The sequence below is a fragment of the Colletotrichum costaricense genome (genome assembly GCF_030867565.1).
Source record: "Colletotrichum costaricense strain IMI 309622 chromosome Unknown Scaffold_24.1, whole genome shotgun sequence".
NCBI lineage: Eukaryota > Fungi > Ascomycota > Sordariomycetes > Glomerellales > Glomerellaceae > Colletotrichum > Colletotrichum costaricense.
In genome coordinates this window covers 380282-399281 of record NW_026848253.1, presented here as the reverse complement: position 1 = coordinate 399281, position 19000 = coordinate 380282, and the positions used below count along the sequence as shown (strand labels likewise).

At 57.1% G+C, this 19000-nt stretch overlaps 4 protein-coding genes across 4 annotated transcripts; 1 reads left to right on the top strand and 3 right to left on the bottom strand.

The window, feature by feature from the left end:
- Window positions 1-212: 212 nt before the first annotated feature.
- On the top strand, window positions 213-3809 carry CCOS01_15525 (pentatricopeptide repeat domain-containing protein; the record flags this gene model as incomplete). The annotated part of the gene is made up of 1 exon (XM_060463664.1): window positions 213-3809. One exon carries the CDS (start codon window positions 213-215, stop codon window positions 3807-3809), a length of 3597 nt encoding a protein of 1198 aa, XP_060305808.1.
- Window positions 3810-4028: 219 nt separating this feature from the next.
- On the bottom strand, window positions 4029-5066 carry CCOS01_15524 (cutinase; the record flags this gene model as incomplete). Its single annotated transcript, XM_060463663.1, has 2 exons — window positions 4029-4609; window positions 4664-5066. The coding sequence occupies 2 exons, from the start codon at window positions 5064-5066 to the stop codon at window positions 4029-4031; spliced, it is 984 nt and encodes a 327-aa protein (XP_060305807.1).
- Window positions 5067-6927: 1861 nt separating this feature from the next.
- On the bottom strand, window positions 6928-9504 carry CCOS01_15523 (uncharacterized protein; the record flags this gene model as incomplete). The annotated part of the gene is made up of 1 exon (XM_060463662.1): window positions 6928-9504. The coding sequence occupies one exon, from the start codon at window positions 9502-9504 to the stop codon at window positions 6928-6930; it is 2577 nt and encodes an 858-aa protein (XP_060305806.1).
- A 1882-nt stretch (window positions 9505-11386) lies between these two features.
- CCOS01_15522 (translation elongation factor aEF-2) lies at window positions 11387-17176 on the bottom strand (the record flags this gene model as incomplete). The annotated part of the gene is made up of 6 exons (XM_060463661.1): window positions 11387-12738; window positions 12922-13497; window positions 13555-13676; window positions 14028-14134; window positions 14407-16912; window positions 17169-17176. 6 exons carry the CDS (start codon window positions 17174-17176, stop codon window positions 11387-11389), a joined length of 4671 nt encoding a protein of 1556 aa, XP_060305805.1.
- Between the last annotated feature and the right edge of the window lie 1824 nt (window positions 17177-19000).

The window sequence follows — 19000 nt, the reverse complement described above, 5'->3', positions numbered from 1 at the left end:
TTGAGATACCCTGCGTAGGCCAATCTAGCTTAGCTCAGCTCGGGCAACACCTCGGTCGGTCGACGACGTCTTCGATTTCGCGACTCCACCCAAAACTTTTTCGACATTGCGCGACAACACCAGCGACACCCACGACCAGCATGTGCCCGAGTGCGTTTGATGTCCGCCATACATGATCGATACGTACCGTGTTGGTGACAGCTTCAATCCCAATGCTGGAGAGAACGGCGGCGACCCTGGAATCATGTACCAGTCTTCATGCTCTTCCATCCGCCGTGCGACAACTTAGAAGCCAGCGCAGGTTGCACACCGGCTTCTGGCAGCATGGCGCCGCGGCCATAGATATCTCCAGCTACTTGCTGGCTGCGCGTTTCCATGCTACCGAGCAACTCACCTACCCCGATCCGCCGCCAACGCCTCCCGAAACCCTCGCCGCCTCGACCTTTCTTCTCGACTTTCTCTATCCCAGCGGAACCGCCTCCTTCTTACGCAGAGCCTCTCCAGGCCTTCCTCACGATCACCTGGCGTCCATTCGACGGCTTCCACGGCGGTCCAGACCATTCACCTCTTCTACGGTTGCGACTTCCACAAAAGACTCTGACTCGCCAGGGGCATTGTCAACGAACTGGGGAGAAGGATCTGCTGTGCAAGACCAGCGGTACGAATACCAGCAAGATGTAGATCCGGCCGAGGAAGACGAGTTTGAAGAGGAAGACGAAGAAGATGACTACGACATCACCAGCTCGCATGACACGCATAGCGGTCCGTCATACGCCGGCGCCGGGTCGCGGCCGCAACTGATGAGGGAGCTGATGGCCGACAAAGACACGGAGTACTTTGGGTCCATATGGCAGCTCTACTCGCAGTTGGAGCCGAGTCTGCAACCAGAGTTTCGGCCCGAGATCATTGAATACCTGTATCGGTCCGCCAATGTGATCGATGCGCGAAGGGTCGTTCTCTTGTTCCCCCAAATCGACGACAGTCAGTGGACCACATTGGCCTTGACATCAGTTGTCACGGCATATCTACGCCTGGGTCGAGAGACCGAAGCGTTGCGGCTATACCACACGGCGCTGGACGAAAAGGCTTTCGTGTGCGGTCTGGACGAGCTGCTGGGTCATTTCTTTGCAAAGGGCGATTGGAAAACCGTCAGTCGGGTTTGGTCATCGTATCACACGGTGTACCTCGCCAAAGGCATCAACTGCGGAAAGTTGACGCAGCTTGCAGCAACTCCCAACCTCGGGGCCCTTGCCATGAGCTTCGCCAAGGAGGTCGAGGCGCAAGAACCAGAAGTAGCGCAGAGACTCAGAATCTTGCTCAACAAGGCGGTCAGGCGTGCAATCCAGCAACCATGCAAGCCCAAAGAAGCATTGCCTCTGCTCAAACTCATCGAAAAGGACCAGAGCAAGTGGTTCAACATTTATCTCTCGGAAGCCATGGCACGAGGACAACAAGAGGGATTGGCCAAGGTGTACCGTGTGTACCGGTCATTTCCCAAGGTGAGACCACACTGGAGGATTCTCCATGGCATGTTTGATATCTTTTACCCAGACAATGTCGCGGGCCTCGAGCAGGTCTACGAAGACTACCATACCAGCTACGGGGGACTGGACCGTTGGGGGTTCAGGAAGTTCCTCAAGTACTACGCATCACGAGGCGACGTCAAGTCTCTGGAGCGTTTGTGGGACAACTATGTCGGCGCCTACCGTCACCGCCACGTCCTTCGGGAGCCAGAAACATTCAACTACGTCATCAACGCCTATGCGAACCTCCAGGACTACAAGAGCGCACGTCGATTCTTTGACGAGATGATAGAAAAGCATGGCGTGATACCAAATACCGAAAGCTGGAATCAGCTTCTCAAGAGCGCCTGTGCGAACTACGACCTCGCCATGTCGGTGTTTGAAGAGCTCTGCGAGAACGTATCACCCGACAAGTATTCTTTTGCTACCATCATGTCCACCTCTTCGACAGACGGAGACATTGCAAAGACCTTGCAGCTTCTCGAGAAAGCGAAATCGCTAGGCATCGAGCCGGACGCCACCATGCTTGAGAGGGTCATCCGGGCCTACTCTTGGCATGACCGGACGAGAGCCATGTTGTCAGTTTGTCTCGATGCGCACGCCAACAACGTTCCGGGCGACCACGGCATCCTTTGGAACGCTCTTTTGCGGTCTCAAGCGAATCGCCGCAATCTGCCTGCTGTCGCTCGTGACTTGGAGGCCATGGCGAAGCAAGGCGTCAAGTGGACGCCCGAAACCCATACACAGCTGCTCCGCGCCTTGGTCCGCTGCGGGCAAACACAAATGGCGTACAGGCTGCTGCGTTCGGCTGCCTTTGAGAAATCGTTCAAAGTGGTTCCAGACCATTTTGAGACCGTCGTGCAGGCTGCCCTGGACGATCGCCATTTGGGCCTAGCTCGCAAGGTAACGAAGCAGTTGCGACGATACAAGACAAAGTCGGTCAAGGGTCGCATTGCCCAGGCCCGGATCATGATCAAGCAGCAGTTGTTTGCTTACAATCAAGATGAAAACAACGTTGACGGCATGGAGGAGTTGATGACATATATTCGGGAGCTGGCCAACAAAGCGGACCATGAACGGAGTGGCTCCTCAATACGGCGCGCCGATTCCTTGCACCGCCTGCGCGTTTTGCTTGATGAGGCCATCCGGCTCTTCGCTGCGTATCGCGATTACGACGCCGTCAGAGAACTCCAACAGCTACAGAGGGACAACACTGCAGCCACGACCAGTTCCGTCAACAATGAAACTCCTGTCGAGTGGCTATACTATACGATGAAGGAGGATGCATCCAACAAGAAGTACGAAGAGGCTCTGGCAACGTGGAGACAAATATATGACAGGGTCTTGGCCATTGCTCGTCCAGCCGAATGGGGGGGTAATCGCAGAGCGGTTCTGCCGCGGCACCGTTACCGTCTTTCCAAGCCGTTTGAGACCTTTACACAGGTATGTGTGGAGCTACAGAGCAGGACGCGACTGAAGAGGGGCTTTGAGAAGCTACTTGTGTCGGGCTTCATGTTGGAGCGCCGGGCCTTTAACCTTCTGGTCCAGGGCCTCGCCCGCACGGGAGCTTGGATGGACGCCTGCAAGGTATGCGAGGAGTACCTGATGCTGAGATGGACGGGCTGGCAGCAGAATCGCATACGCGCGCAAGTCAAGAGGAACTTACCGCTCGTGACGCGTCGCGTTCAGAGCTCGTCGCAAGTGCTACGCCCGACATCGTACACCATCATCCTCCTGTCCAAGGAATACCATGAGCTGCGACGCACAGCCATGTGGTCGGGCGAGGCGGCGCGCAAATTCAACACCTTTAAGGAGCTGTGTCCGCGCCTGGAGGATGCACTCAGGAGAATGGTGTACACGGGCGTAGGCATCGAAAAGGAGCTCTATGGCACCCAAAAGAGGTTCGTGGAGGCACGGGCCGAAGAGATGCTCTCGGTAGTGGATGAGGGAGGCATCCTTGGCTCGCAGACGGAGTCTCTGTCGTTTACCATGGGCGGTGTCACGATTGACGGTCTGCGGACCCGGATGTTATTGGTGCCCTCCCTTCCTCAGGATCCATCATCGTCAGCGCAAGCGCCCGAGGCTTCACTGATAATCACGAGCGGAGTGACTATCGACGGCCTGCGGACTCAGGGTTCATCGTCGTCGGTGCCTCGCGTGGAAGATGTTGGCTCTCAACCTGAGAGCACATTGTCGGCGCAGCAGCCTGAGCATTCATCAATGACTACGGGTGGAATTACTATCGACGGCCTGCGGCCCCGGGGTTCGTCGGCAGTGTCCGACTGAACCTATGGGGACGCGGCGTGTATCAACAGAGATATCTTGTACAAGACTTATTAGACCAGACATGAGTGTGTTGTTTAGAAGGCATTTAATTGCAGCGATGATTTCTCGGAGAGGTTTTGACATCCTCCTCGACGGGGATGACGATAGATGTGACAATACAACTTTTGTTTATTAGCTTTGGTCTAATCTTCGTTGAAAACTACAATAAGCCACAGCCCGTTAATCACTCGCTATCCCGTCCTTTGGAGAGTGCATGATCCCTTGGACGGTGCCCACCATGGTGTCCCCCATGCCCTCGTTCAGCGCATCGCGGCTCGCAAGCCCAAGCTTACTCCTCTGCATCACAAACAGCGCGGCCGTCGGCGCGTCGAGGCTATAATCGAGATGCGGGTTGAAGATGAAGTTGCCCCCCTGGCAGATATTATCCCCCGTGTGGCACACGACGAGCAACTTGGTCGGATCGACCCCGTCAATGGCTTTCCCGCCCAACGGGTCGCCAAACAGCACGACGCTCGACAGACGCGCGCGCTGGTCGGGCGGCAACTGCGCCACGGCGAGGCGGGCCACCTGCGAACCCTGGGAGTAGCCCGAGACCGTGAGGCGGGTGTCTGGGCAGGCGGAGAGTGTGCGGGAGGCGACCTGCGCCGCGAAGGCAGCGCCCGTGGCGGAGCCGCCTGCGAAGAAGCCTGGCGGGTCGGCCGGGTAGGAGTTTACGCCCTGGATTGCGATGGAGCCTGTGCCGTTCATGTAGGTGCGGAGGGCGTCGAAGAAGGGGGGCCCGGTGAGGAAGCCCACGTTGCCTGTGTTTGTCAGTCTCTCGACTTCGTTCCGTTCAGGGGGGGGGGGGGGCGTACCTGGCTCGTTGGTCCCCCGGGCAAAGAGGACGGCCACGTCCGGACACGTCACGGCGCGGGTGGTGTTCCCCGGGAGCGGGAGCGGCATGCCCGTCGTGCCGTTGATGCCGAGGGCCGTGTCGAGGTCGTTTTGCGTGATGCCGTTCTCGGCGACCGTCTCGCGGAGGGCGCGCACGACCAGCAGCGTCGTGTTGACGACTTTGTCCACCAGGCCCGGCACGCGGTCGAGGACCTCGAAGGAGCCGGAGAGGAGACTCGAGAGGTCCCTGTCGCGGTAGGGGTTTCCCTTGATCTTTTGCGGTGGTGTTGGTGTCGTTTGTAGTGAGGGTATCGGTATCGTCAGCGCCGTGGTCTGCTGGTGTAGCAGGGCTGACGAGAGGAGGAGGGCGGATGACGGCCTCATCGCGCCCCTTGTGTTCGTGTAAGTCGTGCCAAGGTGGTGTAGGTGAGGTTGTCACGTTTTGGGTGTACCCAGATGGTGATCGTTCGGGTGATCGTCAACCGCAGAGCCGCAAAAGGTAACCTTGGATCGAATAAGGGACCTCTAGGTTACCAGAAACCCAAAGGATTGTCAAGGAGGGTTGTTCAGGGTATTTCAAAGCTTTGACATGTGCGTGGGCAATGTCCAGACGTCCTTGGCGGTTGATGAGAGAGTTGCGTCACACACATGGGATCATGTAAGTGAGCTCCTCAGCGACGGGGGCCCCCCATTGCGTACTTGCGTACTCACGACCAGACTCGCTTCAGATGACGCCGCCTCACTCGGACAGCATTGTAAGTGAGGAGGGGGCATTGTGAGAGAAAGTCGCAGACCACGACGGAATCTCCCTCACCACCAAAGAAGGAACACCAAAAGAAAAATGACACAGCCCCTCCCGTGCAAAACGCGAAGGCGAAGGCGTTTCACACCACCACCACTCCTAAGCATCCCCCGCTGCAGGCGGCGGGCTCACGGCGAGAATATGCCGCAGTGAAACCGTCTGATGTCGAATTCGTGAGATTTCATCGCCAATGACAGGGCACTGAGATGCTTCGCTCGGACTTTGTCGAGCGTGGGATTCCGTCATTTGAAGTATTTGAAAATGTCGACGCTCGGATGTAAGAGGAGGTGAGAGTGAGTGAGTGAGTGATGAGAGTGGGCGCATAACCCCCAAGAACCCCTCTCCTCATTAACCCGATGTCTGGCATCATGAAAGTAAGTGCATCTATTGCAGTGGTCTGACATCCTCGTTCTAGATTCACTCTGCTACTCTTACCTTCATGATCCTGCCAAGTTGGTGACAAAATGGGTTCCCCCTCATCACATTCGGCGGCCACTCTCCATCATCATTACGACCACGAATACTAAACGGAGAATACTACAAGTAATAACCATCAAATCCCTCAAGCGCATCTCTTACGTAGCATTCACTTAACCTTAATCAGAGAAGCGATTGCCTTGGTACGAGTAGAAAGAGTGCTCAATATGATGTATACTATGTTATCACCCACTCACTTCCTTCACACTCCAGCCTGATCTCCTCCCATCATCCGTGCCTCCCACCTCGAAGTCCGTGTCCCGCAACCGTGTGTTCTCAGTCAACACCTAAATAAACACAGCCAAGACCGCACGCAAACAAAAAAACCGCCTTGCGCCTTCGCACTCGGGAAATCAAAAGACAGACGGACGGGAAGGCGGGAGGGCGGAGCGCTGCAAGACCCCGTCGGGGAGGGAGATCTCAAAAAGACCACGCGCAGAGATAGTAGGCATCCGTAGAACGAACTGCATGTAGGACACGCGGATGGCTTCCGTGAAGTACTCTGGCCACCCGGGGACGTCGCTACCATGTGTTCAGGATCTCCAGGACTCCGTGTGGAGGATCTCGAATTTGATAGAGTGAGGTGCTTAGTTTATGAGTGTATGGCTTTGAGCCGAGTGATATGAAAAAGCTTCCATGTCAGACACCCGGCCTCTCGGGGACTCACCTACGATTCGATCACCAGCACCCACTGCAAACGACTGATCAAGTACGCACCAAGATGAGTAAGTACTATCTCTCATAAGATATCTCGATATGAACACCGCCGCCCTCGGCGGAACGTGCCTAAATAACCAAAAACTCCATCCGTCTATGACATACCCCGTTTCCCATAAAACAAAGCGCCCTTAGTGACCCTTACCCATATAACCCGGGGCTAAATAAGTAAAAACACCAAAATCGGTGTCGTAAATATGTACAAAATGGCTCCAATATGATGTCAAGTCTCCAAGTGAACCACGTTCACTACGGTCGACCAAAAGGCATCTCGCCTTGCTGCTGCCCCTGTCCCTGGTTCTGTACACCCAAAGACCTCAGCCGCTGCGAAAGCAACCCCTCCGCAGCGCCACCAGGACTCCCGCCGCGCCCAGAGGACGGCGCGAACGCGTTGCCGCCGTATCCGACGTCCCCCTTGCTCAGCTTCTCGTACCTCGCAATCTGCGCGTCCCAGCCGTCCTTTGTTGTCGGCCTGCTCGCCTGCGACGACTGCGGCGACAGGACGCCGGGCGTCGTGGTACTCGTCGTGTTTGTCGTATCGCTGACGTCGCTCCCCAGACGGGCACGCCCTCGCCCCGAAAGGGCAAACGGCACCGCTTCCACGGGCTGATTATTGTTTCCCCCGCCAAAGCTAAAGGGTGACGGTGACTGCCGACTGTACCCCGCGGCCTGCGGCGATTGCGAGAACCCGTCTGATGTACTCCCACCATCCGCCGCGTACGGGTAGGCAGACGGAACCAAGGGAAACCCGGCACTCCGCCTCCGAAACGCCTTTTCGGCCGCGAGCGTCGCCGCAGGTCCGCTGTGGCTGCTCGACATGGGCGGGTGCATCACGCGGATGGGCTTGTAGGGCGTGAACCGCGGCTCCGGGTTCGTCGTCTCGTTTCGGAGCTTTTCTTTCCCGTCGGGGACGCGGTTGGCAAAGACGATGCGGACGCTCTTGTAGAGGTAGAAGCGCCCCTTGGACGGGCAGCAGATGTGGAGGTGCACGAGGTATCGCAGGATCGGGCGGTCGGCGGCGGCGGCACCGGGTGCGTCCTCTAACCCGGGCGTGTTCGTCTCCATAATGGGACCCGCGGAGTAACTTCGCTGCCGGATAAACGTCTTGGTCCCGGGTTCCATACCGGCCAGGTCGTAGGGCACCAGGAATAGCTTTACCGCCGTCTTGTTGGGATTCTTGATGACGATTTGGATCTGCCCCTTTTCGGGGATGCGATAACTCCCGCCCGGCGGAGCTCTCGGAGACGCCGATCTCCGTCTGGCCCGCTGTGCGGCACGATCCGAGGACCCGTCCGCGGGCCCATCCGCCATGAGGACGTCGTCTTCGGCAATCTTCTTCTCGACGTACCGGCTTTGCATCTTCCTCTTGGACCGCTGTCCCTCCTCGGGGTTGGGTAGACCGTTTTCCAGGTCAATCTGGCCGACGTACGGGCTGGGGCCGTCTTCCGACCGCACACGCCCTTGCGAAGCTCCCCCGTAGCTGTAAAACACGGCGGGAAACGGCAACGTCACATGGGCGGGACACCGCAGACTGGATTTGCACTTGCCTAGCCCCAGCACGCCAATCTGCGCAAGAAAGTCGAGCGGCTTGGACGGGGTCGTGGACATGCGGCCGCGGAGGATGCTCTCCTCGTACGACCCGACCATGGAGGCGTGCTGCAAGGGGGAGGTGTCCGAGTTGAACGACGGCCGCCTGGGTCTCAGAAACGCCGCGGGCGTCTGCGGCGACGAGGCGGCCCCAGGGAGTGGCACCTGCGGGATCGACGTGAGGGAGCGCCGCGGCTGGTGCGCCTGGTACGGCAGCGCCGCTGTGCCCCGGTGCGAGGACTGCCTGGGCGAGGGGAACGCAAAGGGGGACGATGTGACCGAGTTCAACGTGTGTCGCCGCAAAGGGCCCGCGAAACTCGGTGAGCCCCCGGTAATGGCGATGCTGTTGAGCGGCGCAGACAGGTCGAGCTGGTCGTTGCTCTCGGACTGGACCAGCGGGCTCGTCGGCGGCTTGTAGACGAAGCTAGACGAGAATGAGGAGGACAAGGAGGACGGGACGGAACGGTAGTCGTCATTCGTCGCCGGAAACGGCAACCTCGTCTCGAACTGAAACGGGGAAAAGTCCCGCGGTGGTGACGTTGCGAGCCATGAACTGCGCGACGCCAAGAACTTGTTGGTTGCGCCATGCGTCGTCTCCTCCTGTGTCGTCTCCTGCTCCTGCTGCTGCCGCGACCGCGACCGCGGCCTCGGCTGGTGGTCCTCTGTGAAGTCGCCGCTGTGCAGAGCAGACCGCGGCCTCTGTATGCTCAACCCTTCGCGCAGCCGCTCATCGTCCTCTCGCGAGCCGTCGGCGGCTGCTCTGTCCGGGGTGATGCTCGCCGGCGGCAAGAGGCTGTTGTTGGACGAGCTCGAGGGCGGCCGGGGACTCTTGGGCGTGCTCGGGCGGGGCAGGTTGTTGAAGAGCGACTCGAGCTTGGTGATGTTGTGAGCCACCAGATCGGTCCTGGGTGATGCGACACGGCGGTTCGGGATCCAGGTCGGGCTCTCCCCGCGCTTCAGTCGTTCAATCAGCTCAGCCCTGTCAGAGGTAACTGCGGCGGCAGCATCGGTGTCGGTGTCGGTCTCGGGTGTTGACGGCCTCGTCGGGCTCTCGATAATGGGACCTTCGCATAGCTCGGTTCGTATGCTCTCTTCAGAGAGTCTTCGCATGGGCGACGGTCGGTGTTGTGGTATGGGCGGAACTGCTTGCGGTGTTTCTGGCGCGGCGGCCGCTCTGTGCTCGGCTATGGATGATAAGAGGTGCTGGTGGTGTTCGAGATCGTCCTGGAAGATGGGCATGGTTTGGTCGAGGTCTGAACCACAGCACGGCTGTGGTCCAGATCTGGCGTCGGGTTCGCAATGTTGGCGGCGGTCGAGAGGAAGCCGATCATGCCTCCCGCGTCGTCTGCTCTGCTTGTTGGTTTGTAGTTGTAGTTGTGGGTTGTATGGAGGAAAAGGTGGTGCGTCTTTGTCGGGTGATTTTGGTTTCGTGGTGTTAGTCACCAGGTTAATTATTCTTTAACAAACGGGGCCCGGTAAGACGTCATAAAGCGCACCCCTGGCCGTAAGGTACTATCAGTAAGTATCTTAGGTTCTGAGTCAAGCAAGGGTACCGGTGGTTCTGGCGTGCTTCACTGGCGTTGTACGAGAAATGAGGCTGTCTAAGAAGAGAGACAGGACTGCACTAACGACGGTAGGACAAGAAGGTAAAAGTATCCGTAAAGATAGAGACAGAGAATGAAGAGGTTGGAGTTGCGGTCAGTGACATGCAATGCAATCCATCCGAGTGAGCTAACCACCTGAGTACTACTCCGTACTGCTGGAGGGAACATGCAGCTGTCGTTCGTCGGGGCTGGCAGAGGCGGGCCCCAGCACACCAGTGTAGCGCAGGCCCGCAAGCGTGCTAAGGCAGGTCAGGTAAGGGCCTGGGGGGGGAGGGGGGAACCTCTAGGGTAGGTGGTCAGCTGCCCCAAGTCCCCAACTTTAGCGAGCAACGGCCATCCTCGCTCTGCCAGTCTGGTGAGCGATTCACTCCGTCAATGGACCGTCACTTGAGTTTCTTGGACCGATATGCCGACCCTTGCTTCATGCATCCGCCAGAGAACCCACCAGGACCAACATCGTCCCTCATCGACCCCTTATCCGTCGTCAGATCCACCCTTGTTCTGCGCTGGCGTCGTCCCACTCGCGCGATGCGATTCACGTTTGCGTCGGTGTCCTGCCGTGCGTCTCATTCATGCCCGACATCCGCTGTAGCCATGAAATAAAAGATAACCTTCTCAACTATGGTGCAAGCCACAGACGAACACGGGATAGTTTCTAGTTCCCGTACAAGCAGAACAGATAGAGGAGAAACAGAGAGGGAAAACATCGTTTCCGTTACGACGCTGACCAAATAATGTTGATCAATTCAATGGCTGAAACAGTAGGCAGAGTCTTGTTTTCTTAAACTCAACCAACGCCTTGACTCTATGCGTCTACCATGAATCCTGTTCCTGGGTTTTTACGTTTCCCGCTTTCGTATCCTTTCAGAGCATGCATTCCAAGCTTAGCCAAATGCCGGGACAGGTTTCGGACCCTTGGCCCCGCTCTAGACCTTCATCACCTCTCACATTAGTGACGATGGGCTTCGTAGAAGATGGGTTAGAGTGAGTGGTACGGAGTACTCAAGACCCAGTGATCAAACAAATCTTGGCTGGTAGCTTGTCATTTATACTCTGATAAAGTCCTCGGGCAGCTCTCATTATGGTAGACTTATCACGACCCGTCAAACTCTCACAACCTTCTCACCGCCGATTTCGCGCTGATTAACCCTCTCAGCTCGTACCTAGAACACCACGTCAAAAGTTTTCTAGCGGAATACTGAGAGTTAGCAGCTGTAAGACTTTAAAAGTCGTTATTCAAAAGCCCTTCACCAAGAAATCTCGGCTCCTGACGACAACTGCGACATCACTAAATGGCCCTCACCAATTATTAAACATCACGCATACGACATAGAGTTCGCCTTGGGGGTATCAAATTTTGGTATCAATTCTTGCGGTAACGTGTCGCTTTAGTGTCCGTTGAGACAATATCGTGAGACGAATCCTCGTCCCAAACCTGCATCCTACTACTTGGAACGTATACAGGTAACACTGTAGTCTACTTCGTCCTCTGCTCTCTTCCATACGACGAGCACCCCCTACTCAACTCCCCAGTCATCGTCATCCGCAACATCATAGTCCATATCCCGCTGCTGTTCCGGCTGCTGCTCCATCAGGTCACGTGCCGCCGACGATCCATTAGGTGCGGCGTTGCCCATGGCCATATCATGGTCAGACGCGCCCTGGGTCTTTGACGATGCGCCATTCTCAACAGTCTTGACGGGGGCCAGGGGCGTGGCGACCCACGACAGCTCGAGTTGGCCGTCGATGCCTGGGATCTCCTGCTTGGGGAGACCGTAAAAGAACTTCTCAGCCGTCTTGCGGTCCTTGAAGGTGACTTCGGTCTTGGACGGGGTGGTGTTGATGTCTGTAAATTCACCGACAGCAAGCAAATATTGCCGAAGCACCTCGTCCTTCTCAGACGAAGTAAAGTCCACACCCGTGACGGACACAGTCCGAGGACGGTTGTCGAGCGAGTACGCGGCGTAGGCGACGTGGACATCGCCTTGGTACCCGCCGCGGTATGATCCTCTTCCTCGAGGAGCGTAGCCACGGCCACGCGGGACGAAGCCGCCTCTGCCGCGACCCCGTCCGCGATAGCTCGCATGCCACGAGTTGGACGGTTCATCCGTCGCGCTCGGGTCGAGACCGAGGAGCTTAGCCTCGTCTTCGAGAGCCGCGAGCTGCGCGCGAAGCGCCGAATTCAACGAGCCCTCTTCTCCATTCTCCCCTCCATCGCCGTTCTTCGAGGCCAACTTAGCTTGAAGCTTCTGCTGAACCTCGCGGTGCTGGGCGAGAAGCTCGCGTTGCCGCTGCTCCAGTTCTTGGCGTTGCTTGTCTAGCTCTGCCTTCTTTTGCGCTTTTTCCTCGTGCTGCCGCTGGGCCTCTTCTTGCTTCTTCATAAACTCCTCAAGATCAATCTCCGGCTCAGCGTCTGGGTCTTCGCCATTGGCAGCAGCGCGTGCGGCAGCCTGCTCGCTCTCTTCCACGAACCAAAACACTCTGACGAAGCGGTTGTCAAAGATGACCTTGGGAGACCGGTACGCCGCATTGGCAGCATCCCACGTGTCATACGTGACAGTTGCGAGCCGCTTGTGAGGCTGCAGCGAGACCTCTTGAATATCGCCAAACTCGGAGAAGAACTTGCGGACTTCCTCCTCAGACAGGTACTCCTCGGGTATGTTCTCCACGACGATTGTCGTCTTCGTGGTATCCTCAACAGGGCCTTCAGCGGAAAAGGAGGCTCTGTTCTGACGCCGTTTGCCTCTAGTAGCACGGCGGTTCTTGCGGCCCTCGCGACTGGATCGCTCAGCGTTGAATGCCTCCATGAGCTGCTGCATTTGTTGGAAGTTTTGCGACATCATCATGGCCGCGTCTCGGGGATCAAAGTCTGTGCCATTATGTCAGTCTAAGACTCGTCCAACGATGTTCAATAACAAAAATGGTAAAGAATGTGTAGCTTTCAGTAGTCAACCTTATAAAATTTTTTGTAAAGTCATCGCACGAATGCTCTGATGGATTACTCATCATGCTACGGGTTGGGTGTGATGGACAGAAAAGATGTTGAACTCACCATCGAATTTCTGAGGACCACTAGGACCGCTAGGCGGCAACCAGATGGGCTCGACGCCGTGGTCATACTGGCATGAGCTTCCCCGAGCGCAGTACCCCTTGGTCGCGAAGTCGCGGCATTTCTGCCTATTTCTTCGTGGCCCTTGAGGCGGGGCGGCGCCCTGAGGATAGGCCGGTGGCATCTGAGGCATCCCGCGCCAGTTCTGGGGGCCAGTTGGTGCTCCTCGCGGGAAGTTTGGGTCGTACGGCGCCGCCGTAGCCGACAGCTGGAACGAGCCATCGGCAGGGAACGGCTGCGCAGAGTACCCTCCAGCACCCGAAGCCGTCGAGTCCCACTGACTCCGGCGAGGTTGCTTGTAAGCGCGCTCCTCGAAGCCCGCGTCCCGATCGCCCGAAGCGCCGGCGTCGCTCCTCTCATTGAATGAGCGCTTTCGCGAACCACCCTGAGACGGAAACTCCGAAGCCGCCGAGCGATTGTCTGCCTCTGTCAACCTCTTGGGCGGGGGAGGCGCGCCCGGGAGAAACGACTTGTACTCAATGACGCGAAACAGCTCGTCAACGAATTCCGGCGCGGTGTCTGTGGTACGGTTTGTTAGCGAGAGCTTGAACGCGTCGTCATTGTTATCACGCTAACCTGTGTTGAGGAACTGCGGCAATTCGCTTTCGCATGCCGCACGAATGTGCGCAGCGTCGCCTTCCTGCGAGGCGAGAAGAGCAAGGACATAGTCGGCCAAGATGTCTGTCTCTGTATCGGATCTGGGAGTGGTCAGCAAGAGCAATTACGAGGCAGCTGGCAGAGAGACGAACACTTCAGGCAGCTTGCTCAGGAGCCACGTCCTGAGCAAGGGCGCATCCTCCTCTGCTAGAAACATGGTCGTCGCAGTCAGGGTCGCGCCAGGTCATGGGATTGAAGAACAAAAGGGTTGACGTATCAATAAGTCTGATACTCAAGTAATGTATGGACAGGTTGGAGTCATTGTTGTTGCTCGGCGGGAAGCCACGCGAACAAACAAAAATTTGCCCAGAAATGAGAGGTTGTTGCGAGAAGGAGCTTTGTCGGAACGAGGCTGAAAGCTTTTATTTGCAGAGCTCGCTAAGACGACCCACTTTAAACCTAAGTGGGATCCATGCGAGGGTCGGCGTCGCTGCTGCTGCCCGCTGCCGTTGCCCGCTGCAGATCTCAGTCTTGTCTCGGGAGGATATGGCACGGCGATCTGAGATTCAACAGACTCGTGTTACTTCATCACAGTACAGGCACAATGCAGCATTTACATATTGAACTTGTCTTCATTTGAGACTACGCGAAAGCTATGGAAAGAACGGGGTCATAATTTTTGATATCATCCACCAAACCCAGTTCGTCATAAATGCCCAAAAAGGCACAACGCCATTTTCTATTAACCCGTGGGAAAGGCGTTTACAACTTGTCGTAGTACTGCGATTCGTTAGCATTGATCAGTCATGGAGGTTTATTAGGGAAACTCACGTTCTCAACACCGGGAACCTCAACCTTGAGACCCTTGCGCTTACGCATCTCCTGGACGATCTGGCCGACCTTGGAGGTGCCGTCCAGAGGAGAGCCACCGGGCAGGGGCTGCCAGTGGTCAAAGACGGACTGGGGGAAGGCCTGTCCGGAGGTGGCCTGGCGCAGGTCACTGTTGAAGCCGAAGGACTCCATGACGGGCAGGTAGGCCTTGATGGTGAACAGGGGAGTACCGGGGCGCTGCTCCTCACCGAAGACGTGACCACGTCTGCGGGTAAGGACACCGTAGACACCACCCATGGCCTGCTCGGGCACCTGGATCTCGACCAAGAAGACGGGCTCGAGGAGAGCGGGCTCGGCGAGAAGGGCGGCGGCGTACAGGACACGGCGGGAGGTGGGGATGATCTGGCCACCACCACGGTGAATGGCATCGGCGTGGAGGGTGACATCCATGATGTTCCAGCGGACGGAACGCATGGGCTCCTCGGCAACGGGACCCTCGCGGGTGGCCCACTGGAAACCAGAGACGACGGAGTCCTTGATTTCGTTGAGGTACTGGACGGCCTTGGTCTGGTCGACGAGCAAGTTGGCACCGGTGGTGTCGGGGCCGAAGGTCCAGATCTTACGGGCGTCAGTGACATCCCAGCCGAAGTCGTCAGCGAGGACACGGGCGCGGGCCTTGAAATCGTCACGGGGGCTGATCTTGCCAGCCTCGATCTCCTTGGAGAGCTCCTCGTCGATGGGCTCAGCGATCATGTAGATACGGTTGTGCTTGTTGGGAGACTTGGAGAGAGCGGTGATGCTGGACTTGCCAACAACGGTCTCACGGTACTGGACGACGGGGTCGGAGATGATGAGGGGAACACCGGCGTGGTCGTTCATGAGATCGTTCAGGCAAATCTCCAAGTGGAGCTCACCGGCACCGGCGACAATGTGCTCACCAGACTCGGAGGTCATGGTCAGGACACAGGGGTCGGACTTGGAGAGACGCTTGAGACCCTCGACGAGCTTGGGGAGATCCTGGGCGTTCTTGACCTGGACGGAGCGCTGGACGACGGGGGAGACGGAGAACTTCATGACCTTGAGGTTGTGGGCGGTGTCGGAGGTGGTGAGGGTACCAGACTTGAGGAGGAACTGGTCAATACCAACGAGACCGACAATGTTACCGGCAGGCATGTCGTCGATGGCCTCGACCTTGCCACCCATCATGAGGACGGTACGCTGGATAGCCTTGATGAAGAGATCCTCCTTCTTGCCGGGGGTGTAGTTGGGGCCCTGGATGCGGACCTTGATACCGGACTTGACGGTACCGGCGAAGACACGACCGAAAGCGTAGAAGCGACCCTTGTCGGAGGTGGGAACCATCTTGGAGACGTAGAGCATGAGGGGACCCTTGGCATCGCAGTCGCGGATGGCAATGGCGGCCTCATCGTCGGGGGGACCCTCGTACAGAGTCTCGGCGCGGTACTTCTGGGCGGTGACGGGGGAGGGGAGGTGGAGAATCATCATCTCGAGAAGGGCGTCGGCGGCGGGGAGGAAAGTGCGCATGACGGCCTTGAGGAGCTGCTTGCCCTCCTTCTCGCGGTCCTCAACGGGGAGCTTGAGGTCGAGCTTCTGGAGAAGGGTGGCGACCTCCTCCTTCTTGAAGTTCATGACGGCGGAGAAGATCTTGAAGATGGGGTCCAAGATGAACTGGTTGAAGGCACGCTCGAGCTGCTTGCCCTCGTGGGTGCTCTTGTTGGTCCACTTCTTGGTGTGGGGGTTGAAGTAGTTGTCGCCCCAGAGACGCTCCATCATCTTGTTGCGGTCGACACCAAACTTCTTGGCGTAGCGGACGGCGAACTGGCGGATGGTGAAGGCCCAGCCGTGAAGACCGGAACCGAAGGCGATGGTACCCTTGTCAGGGTAGACCTGGACGTCACCGAGCGACTTGTCAAAGTAGGTGGAGATGATGACGTTGACGGACTCGATGGTACGGGAGAAGGACTGGTAAAGGTCCTCCTTGGAGACCTGAAGCTCGAGAAGAGCACGGTCGACCTTGTTGATGATGACGACGGGCTTGATGCGCTCACCGAGGGCCTGACGCAGGACAGTCTCGGTCTGGACGCAGACACCCTCGACGGTGTCGACGACGACGAGAGCACCGTCAGTGACACGGAGAGCAGCAGTGACTTCGGAAGAGAAATCAACGTGACCGGGGGAGTCGATCAGGTTGATGAGGAAGTCGGTGCCGTCGGTCTTCTGGCCAACAATGTCCTTGACATCGTCGGGGTCGACGTTGTGGTACAGGGAGATGGCGGTAGACTTGATGGTAATACCACGCTCCTGCTCGTCGGCACGGGTATCCGTGGCTCTCGCGTCTCCGGCCTTGGCGGTGGAGATGATACCGGCCTTGGAGAGAAGGGAGTCGGTGAGGGTGGACTTTCCGTGATCGACGTGGGCAATGACGGACATGTTACGGACGTTGGTGGGCTTGTCCATGAGCCCACGGATCTCCTCGACGGTGAAGCTGTGGTGAGAGCATGGTTAGTATGGTGTTTGGCTGTGTGTGGGAGCTTAACTCCGAAGGAGAGTGAGGGGAGAAGGTCAAAGTGAGGTGAGGTGAGGGGCGGGGTAGAGATGGGCGCTCAGCAAAGCTTTGCTGCAACGATGCGGCAAAGTGTGCAGGCATTGCTCCATGATGGTGTTGATGATGATGATGAAGAGACATGTCGTGATGTTGCTTATGCCCGAGACCAGAGTAAGATGGGTTCTGATGAACTTACTTGACCATCTTGACGGCGGTGGCTCAGCGAGCTCTTTGAAATTTCTGTGTCGGGTGGGATGTGTAGAGTCGAAGTTGGGCGAAGCGGGGTTGAAGAATCTGCCCCGCGCTCACAGAGTGCTGAATCCTTTTCTCTGCTGGGAGAGAATGAAGGAAGACAGATGAAGATGTGAGGGTTGCCTCGAAAGGTTGAAAAGTCGACGGTTCCAGGAAACGACAGGGGAACTGATGAGCTCCTCTACCGATTCTTTTATCGTCGAAAAGAGGTGAATGGGATGGGGGGGGTAGAAGGGTAAAAAGGTGGGAGGGGGAAGGAATGGAAAAAAAAGGGAACCGGTGCGTCCTCGCCTTGCCTTGGCCGTGTGAGGCAGGCGGTTGCCCCGAGGGAAAGGTGAAAAAAAAAAGTTAGTGACTGACTGGCCCGCCGGAAGGGAAAAAATGGGTAAGGTAGGTGGGGCACCAGCAAAAAAAGAGTGTGAGAGAAAAAAAAACCCCGCCACTCTCGAGGTCCCTCCTTCCTGGTTTTTTCGCCCTTCCCCTCTCCAACCACAGCATCTGCAAAGCATTTGGGCAGGCACGGCACACCTCACATGGGGCGTCTCCTTCCTGCCCCTCTTCTTACGCACTGTGGACGTACCTCTCGCCCTCTGGATCCCATCCAATGATCCACCTTCACCTTTATCACTTCGTTATTCGCAGACCTGTACCTAGCCTCTTCTCTCACTAACAACCGTGGCGCCACTCACTTTGACTGCTTGTCACCTCTGCCGCAGTACGCATACAGTATTATCTTTTGCAAGGCAAGGAAGGTATGGGGTGCCCCAGCAACAGCCTTCCAGCCTTTCGTCAGCACCTTGCACACTAGGAAACGCAGCAAGTATTTGCTCCAGACCTCTACTCGGGGCACTTCACCCGGCCGGTCTGTGCAAGGAGGGGCAGTGTGCCAGGTGCCTTCCTTATGCGAGGGAAAGGGCAGTAACCCTCTCCTCCTCGCACCAGAATCGGTACCTCACCACTTGCGCAGTACACCCCCAAACACCCCCAGTTAGGTCGTCTCAACTGCTCTCCCATTCGAGCTGGACGCACATTTGACACACGCCTTGTTTGAATTAGACAAAGCTCCCTCCCGTCAGGCCAAGGTACACGGCCACTGCTTCAAAGCTATCTTACCTTAGCTAAGCATTCCATGGTACTTGCAAGAGAGTGAAGAAACTCTACTGCGTAAGCTCAGCTCAAGAAGTCTGAGGGAAAGAGCTCTCCCTGCTTATCTAAACAATCAAAACTACCCCGCCTCGCTTGGCCTCTACCGTGCACTGCACTGTACCCAAAGCCAGCCCACCCTGGTGCACCGCAAAGATGGTGAGATCAACCATCACCGCTTTCAAACCCGCCCCGCGTAGACGGCATGGCTGCGAATTGGGCTCTTCAGCACCCAATGACGGAGTCGGCGTTGGCCATGAATTCTCCCTACAAAGCTTACCTACTCTGCCCGCAGTGAGACGGTAGACCAAATCATCCGGGGTGGCGGAAGATCAGACACCCGGCCGGACTGGCTGATGTGCAGATTCTCGGTCAGCCTAATCGGGACGCCGTCATGGTACCCACACCTGCGACTGCCACTTCCCGACCGGACCACGACTCACCGGCATCCAAAGCCGCGGACCATATATCGGTCTGGCTCGTCCCGTCAAAGCAAACCTCGCCTCTCTACTTATCTTTCGTCAGGATGCTTATTTACACTTCTGCCTGTCACTGCATGCGCCTCATCCCACAGTGGGCTCGTCACTCACAAGTCCGGGTGTGTCAGTCGCCGTGGGAATAATATCATGTTTT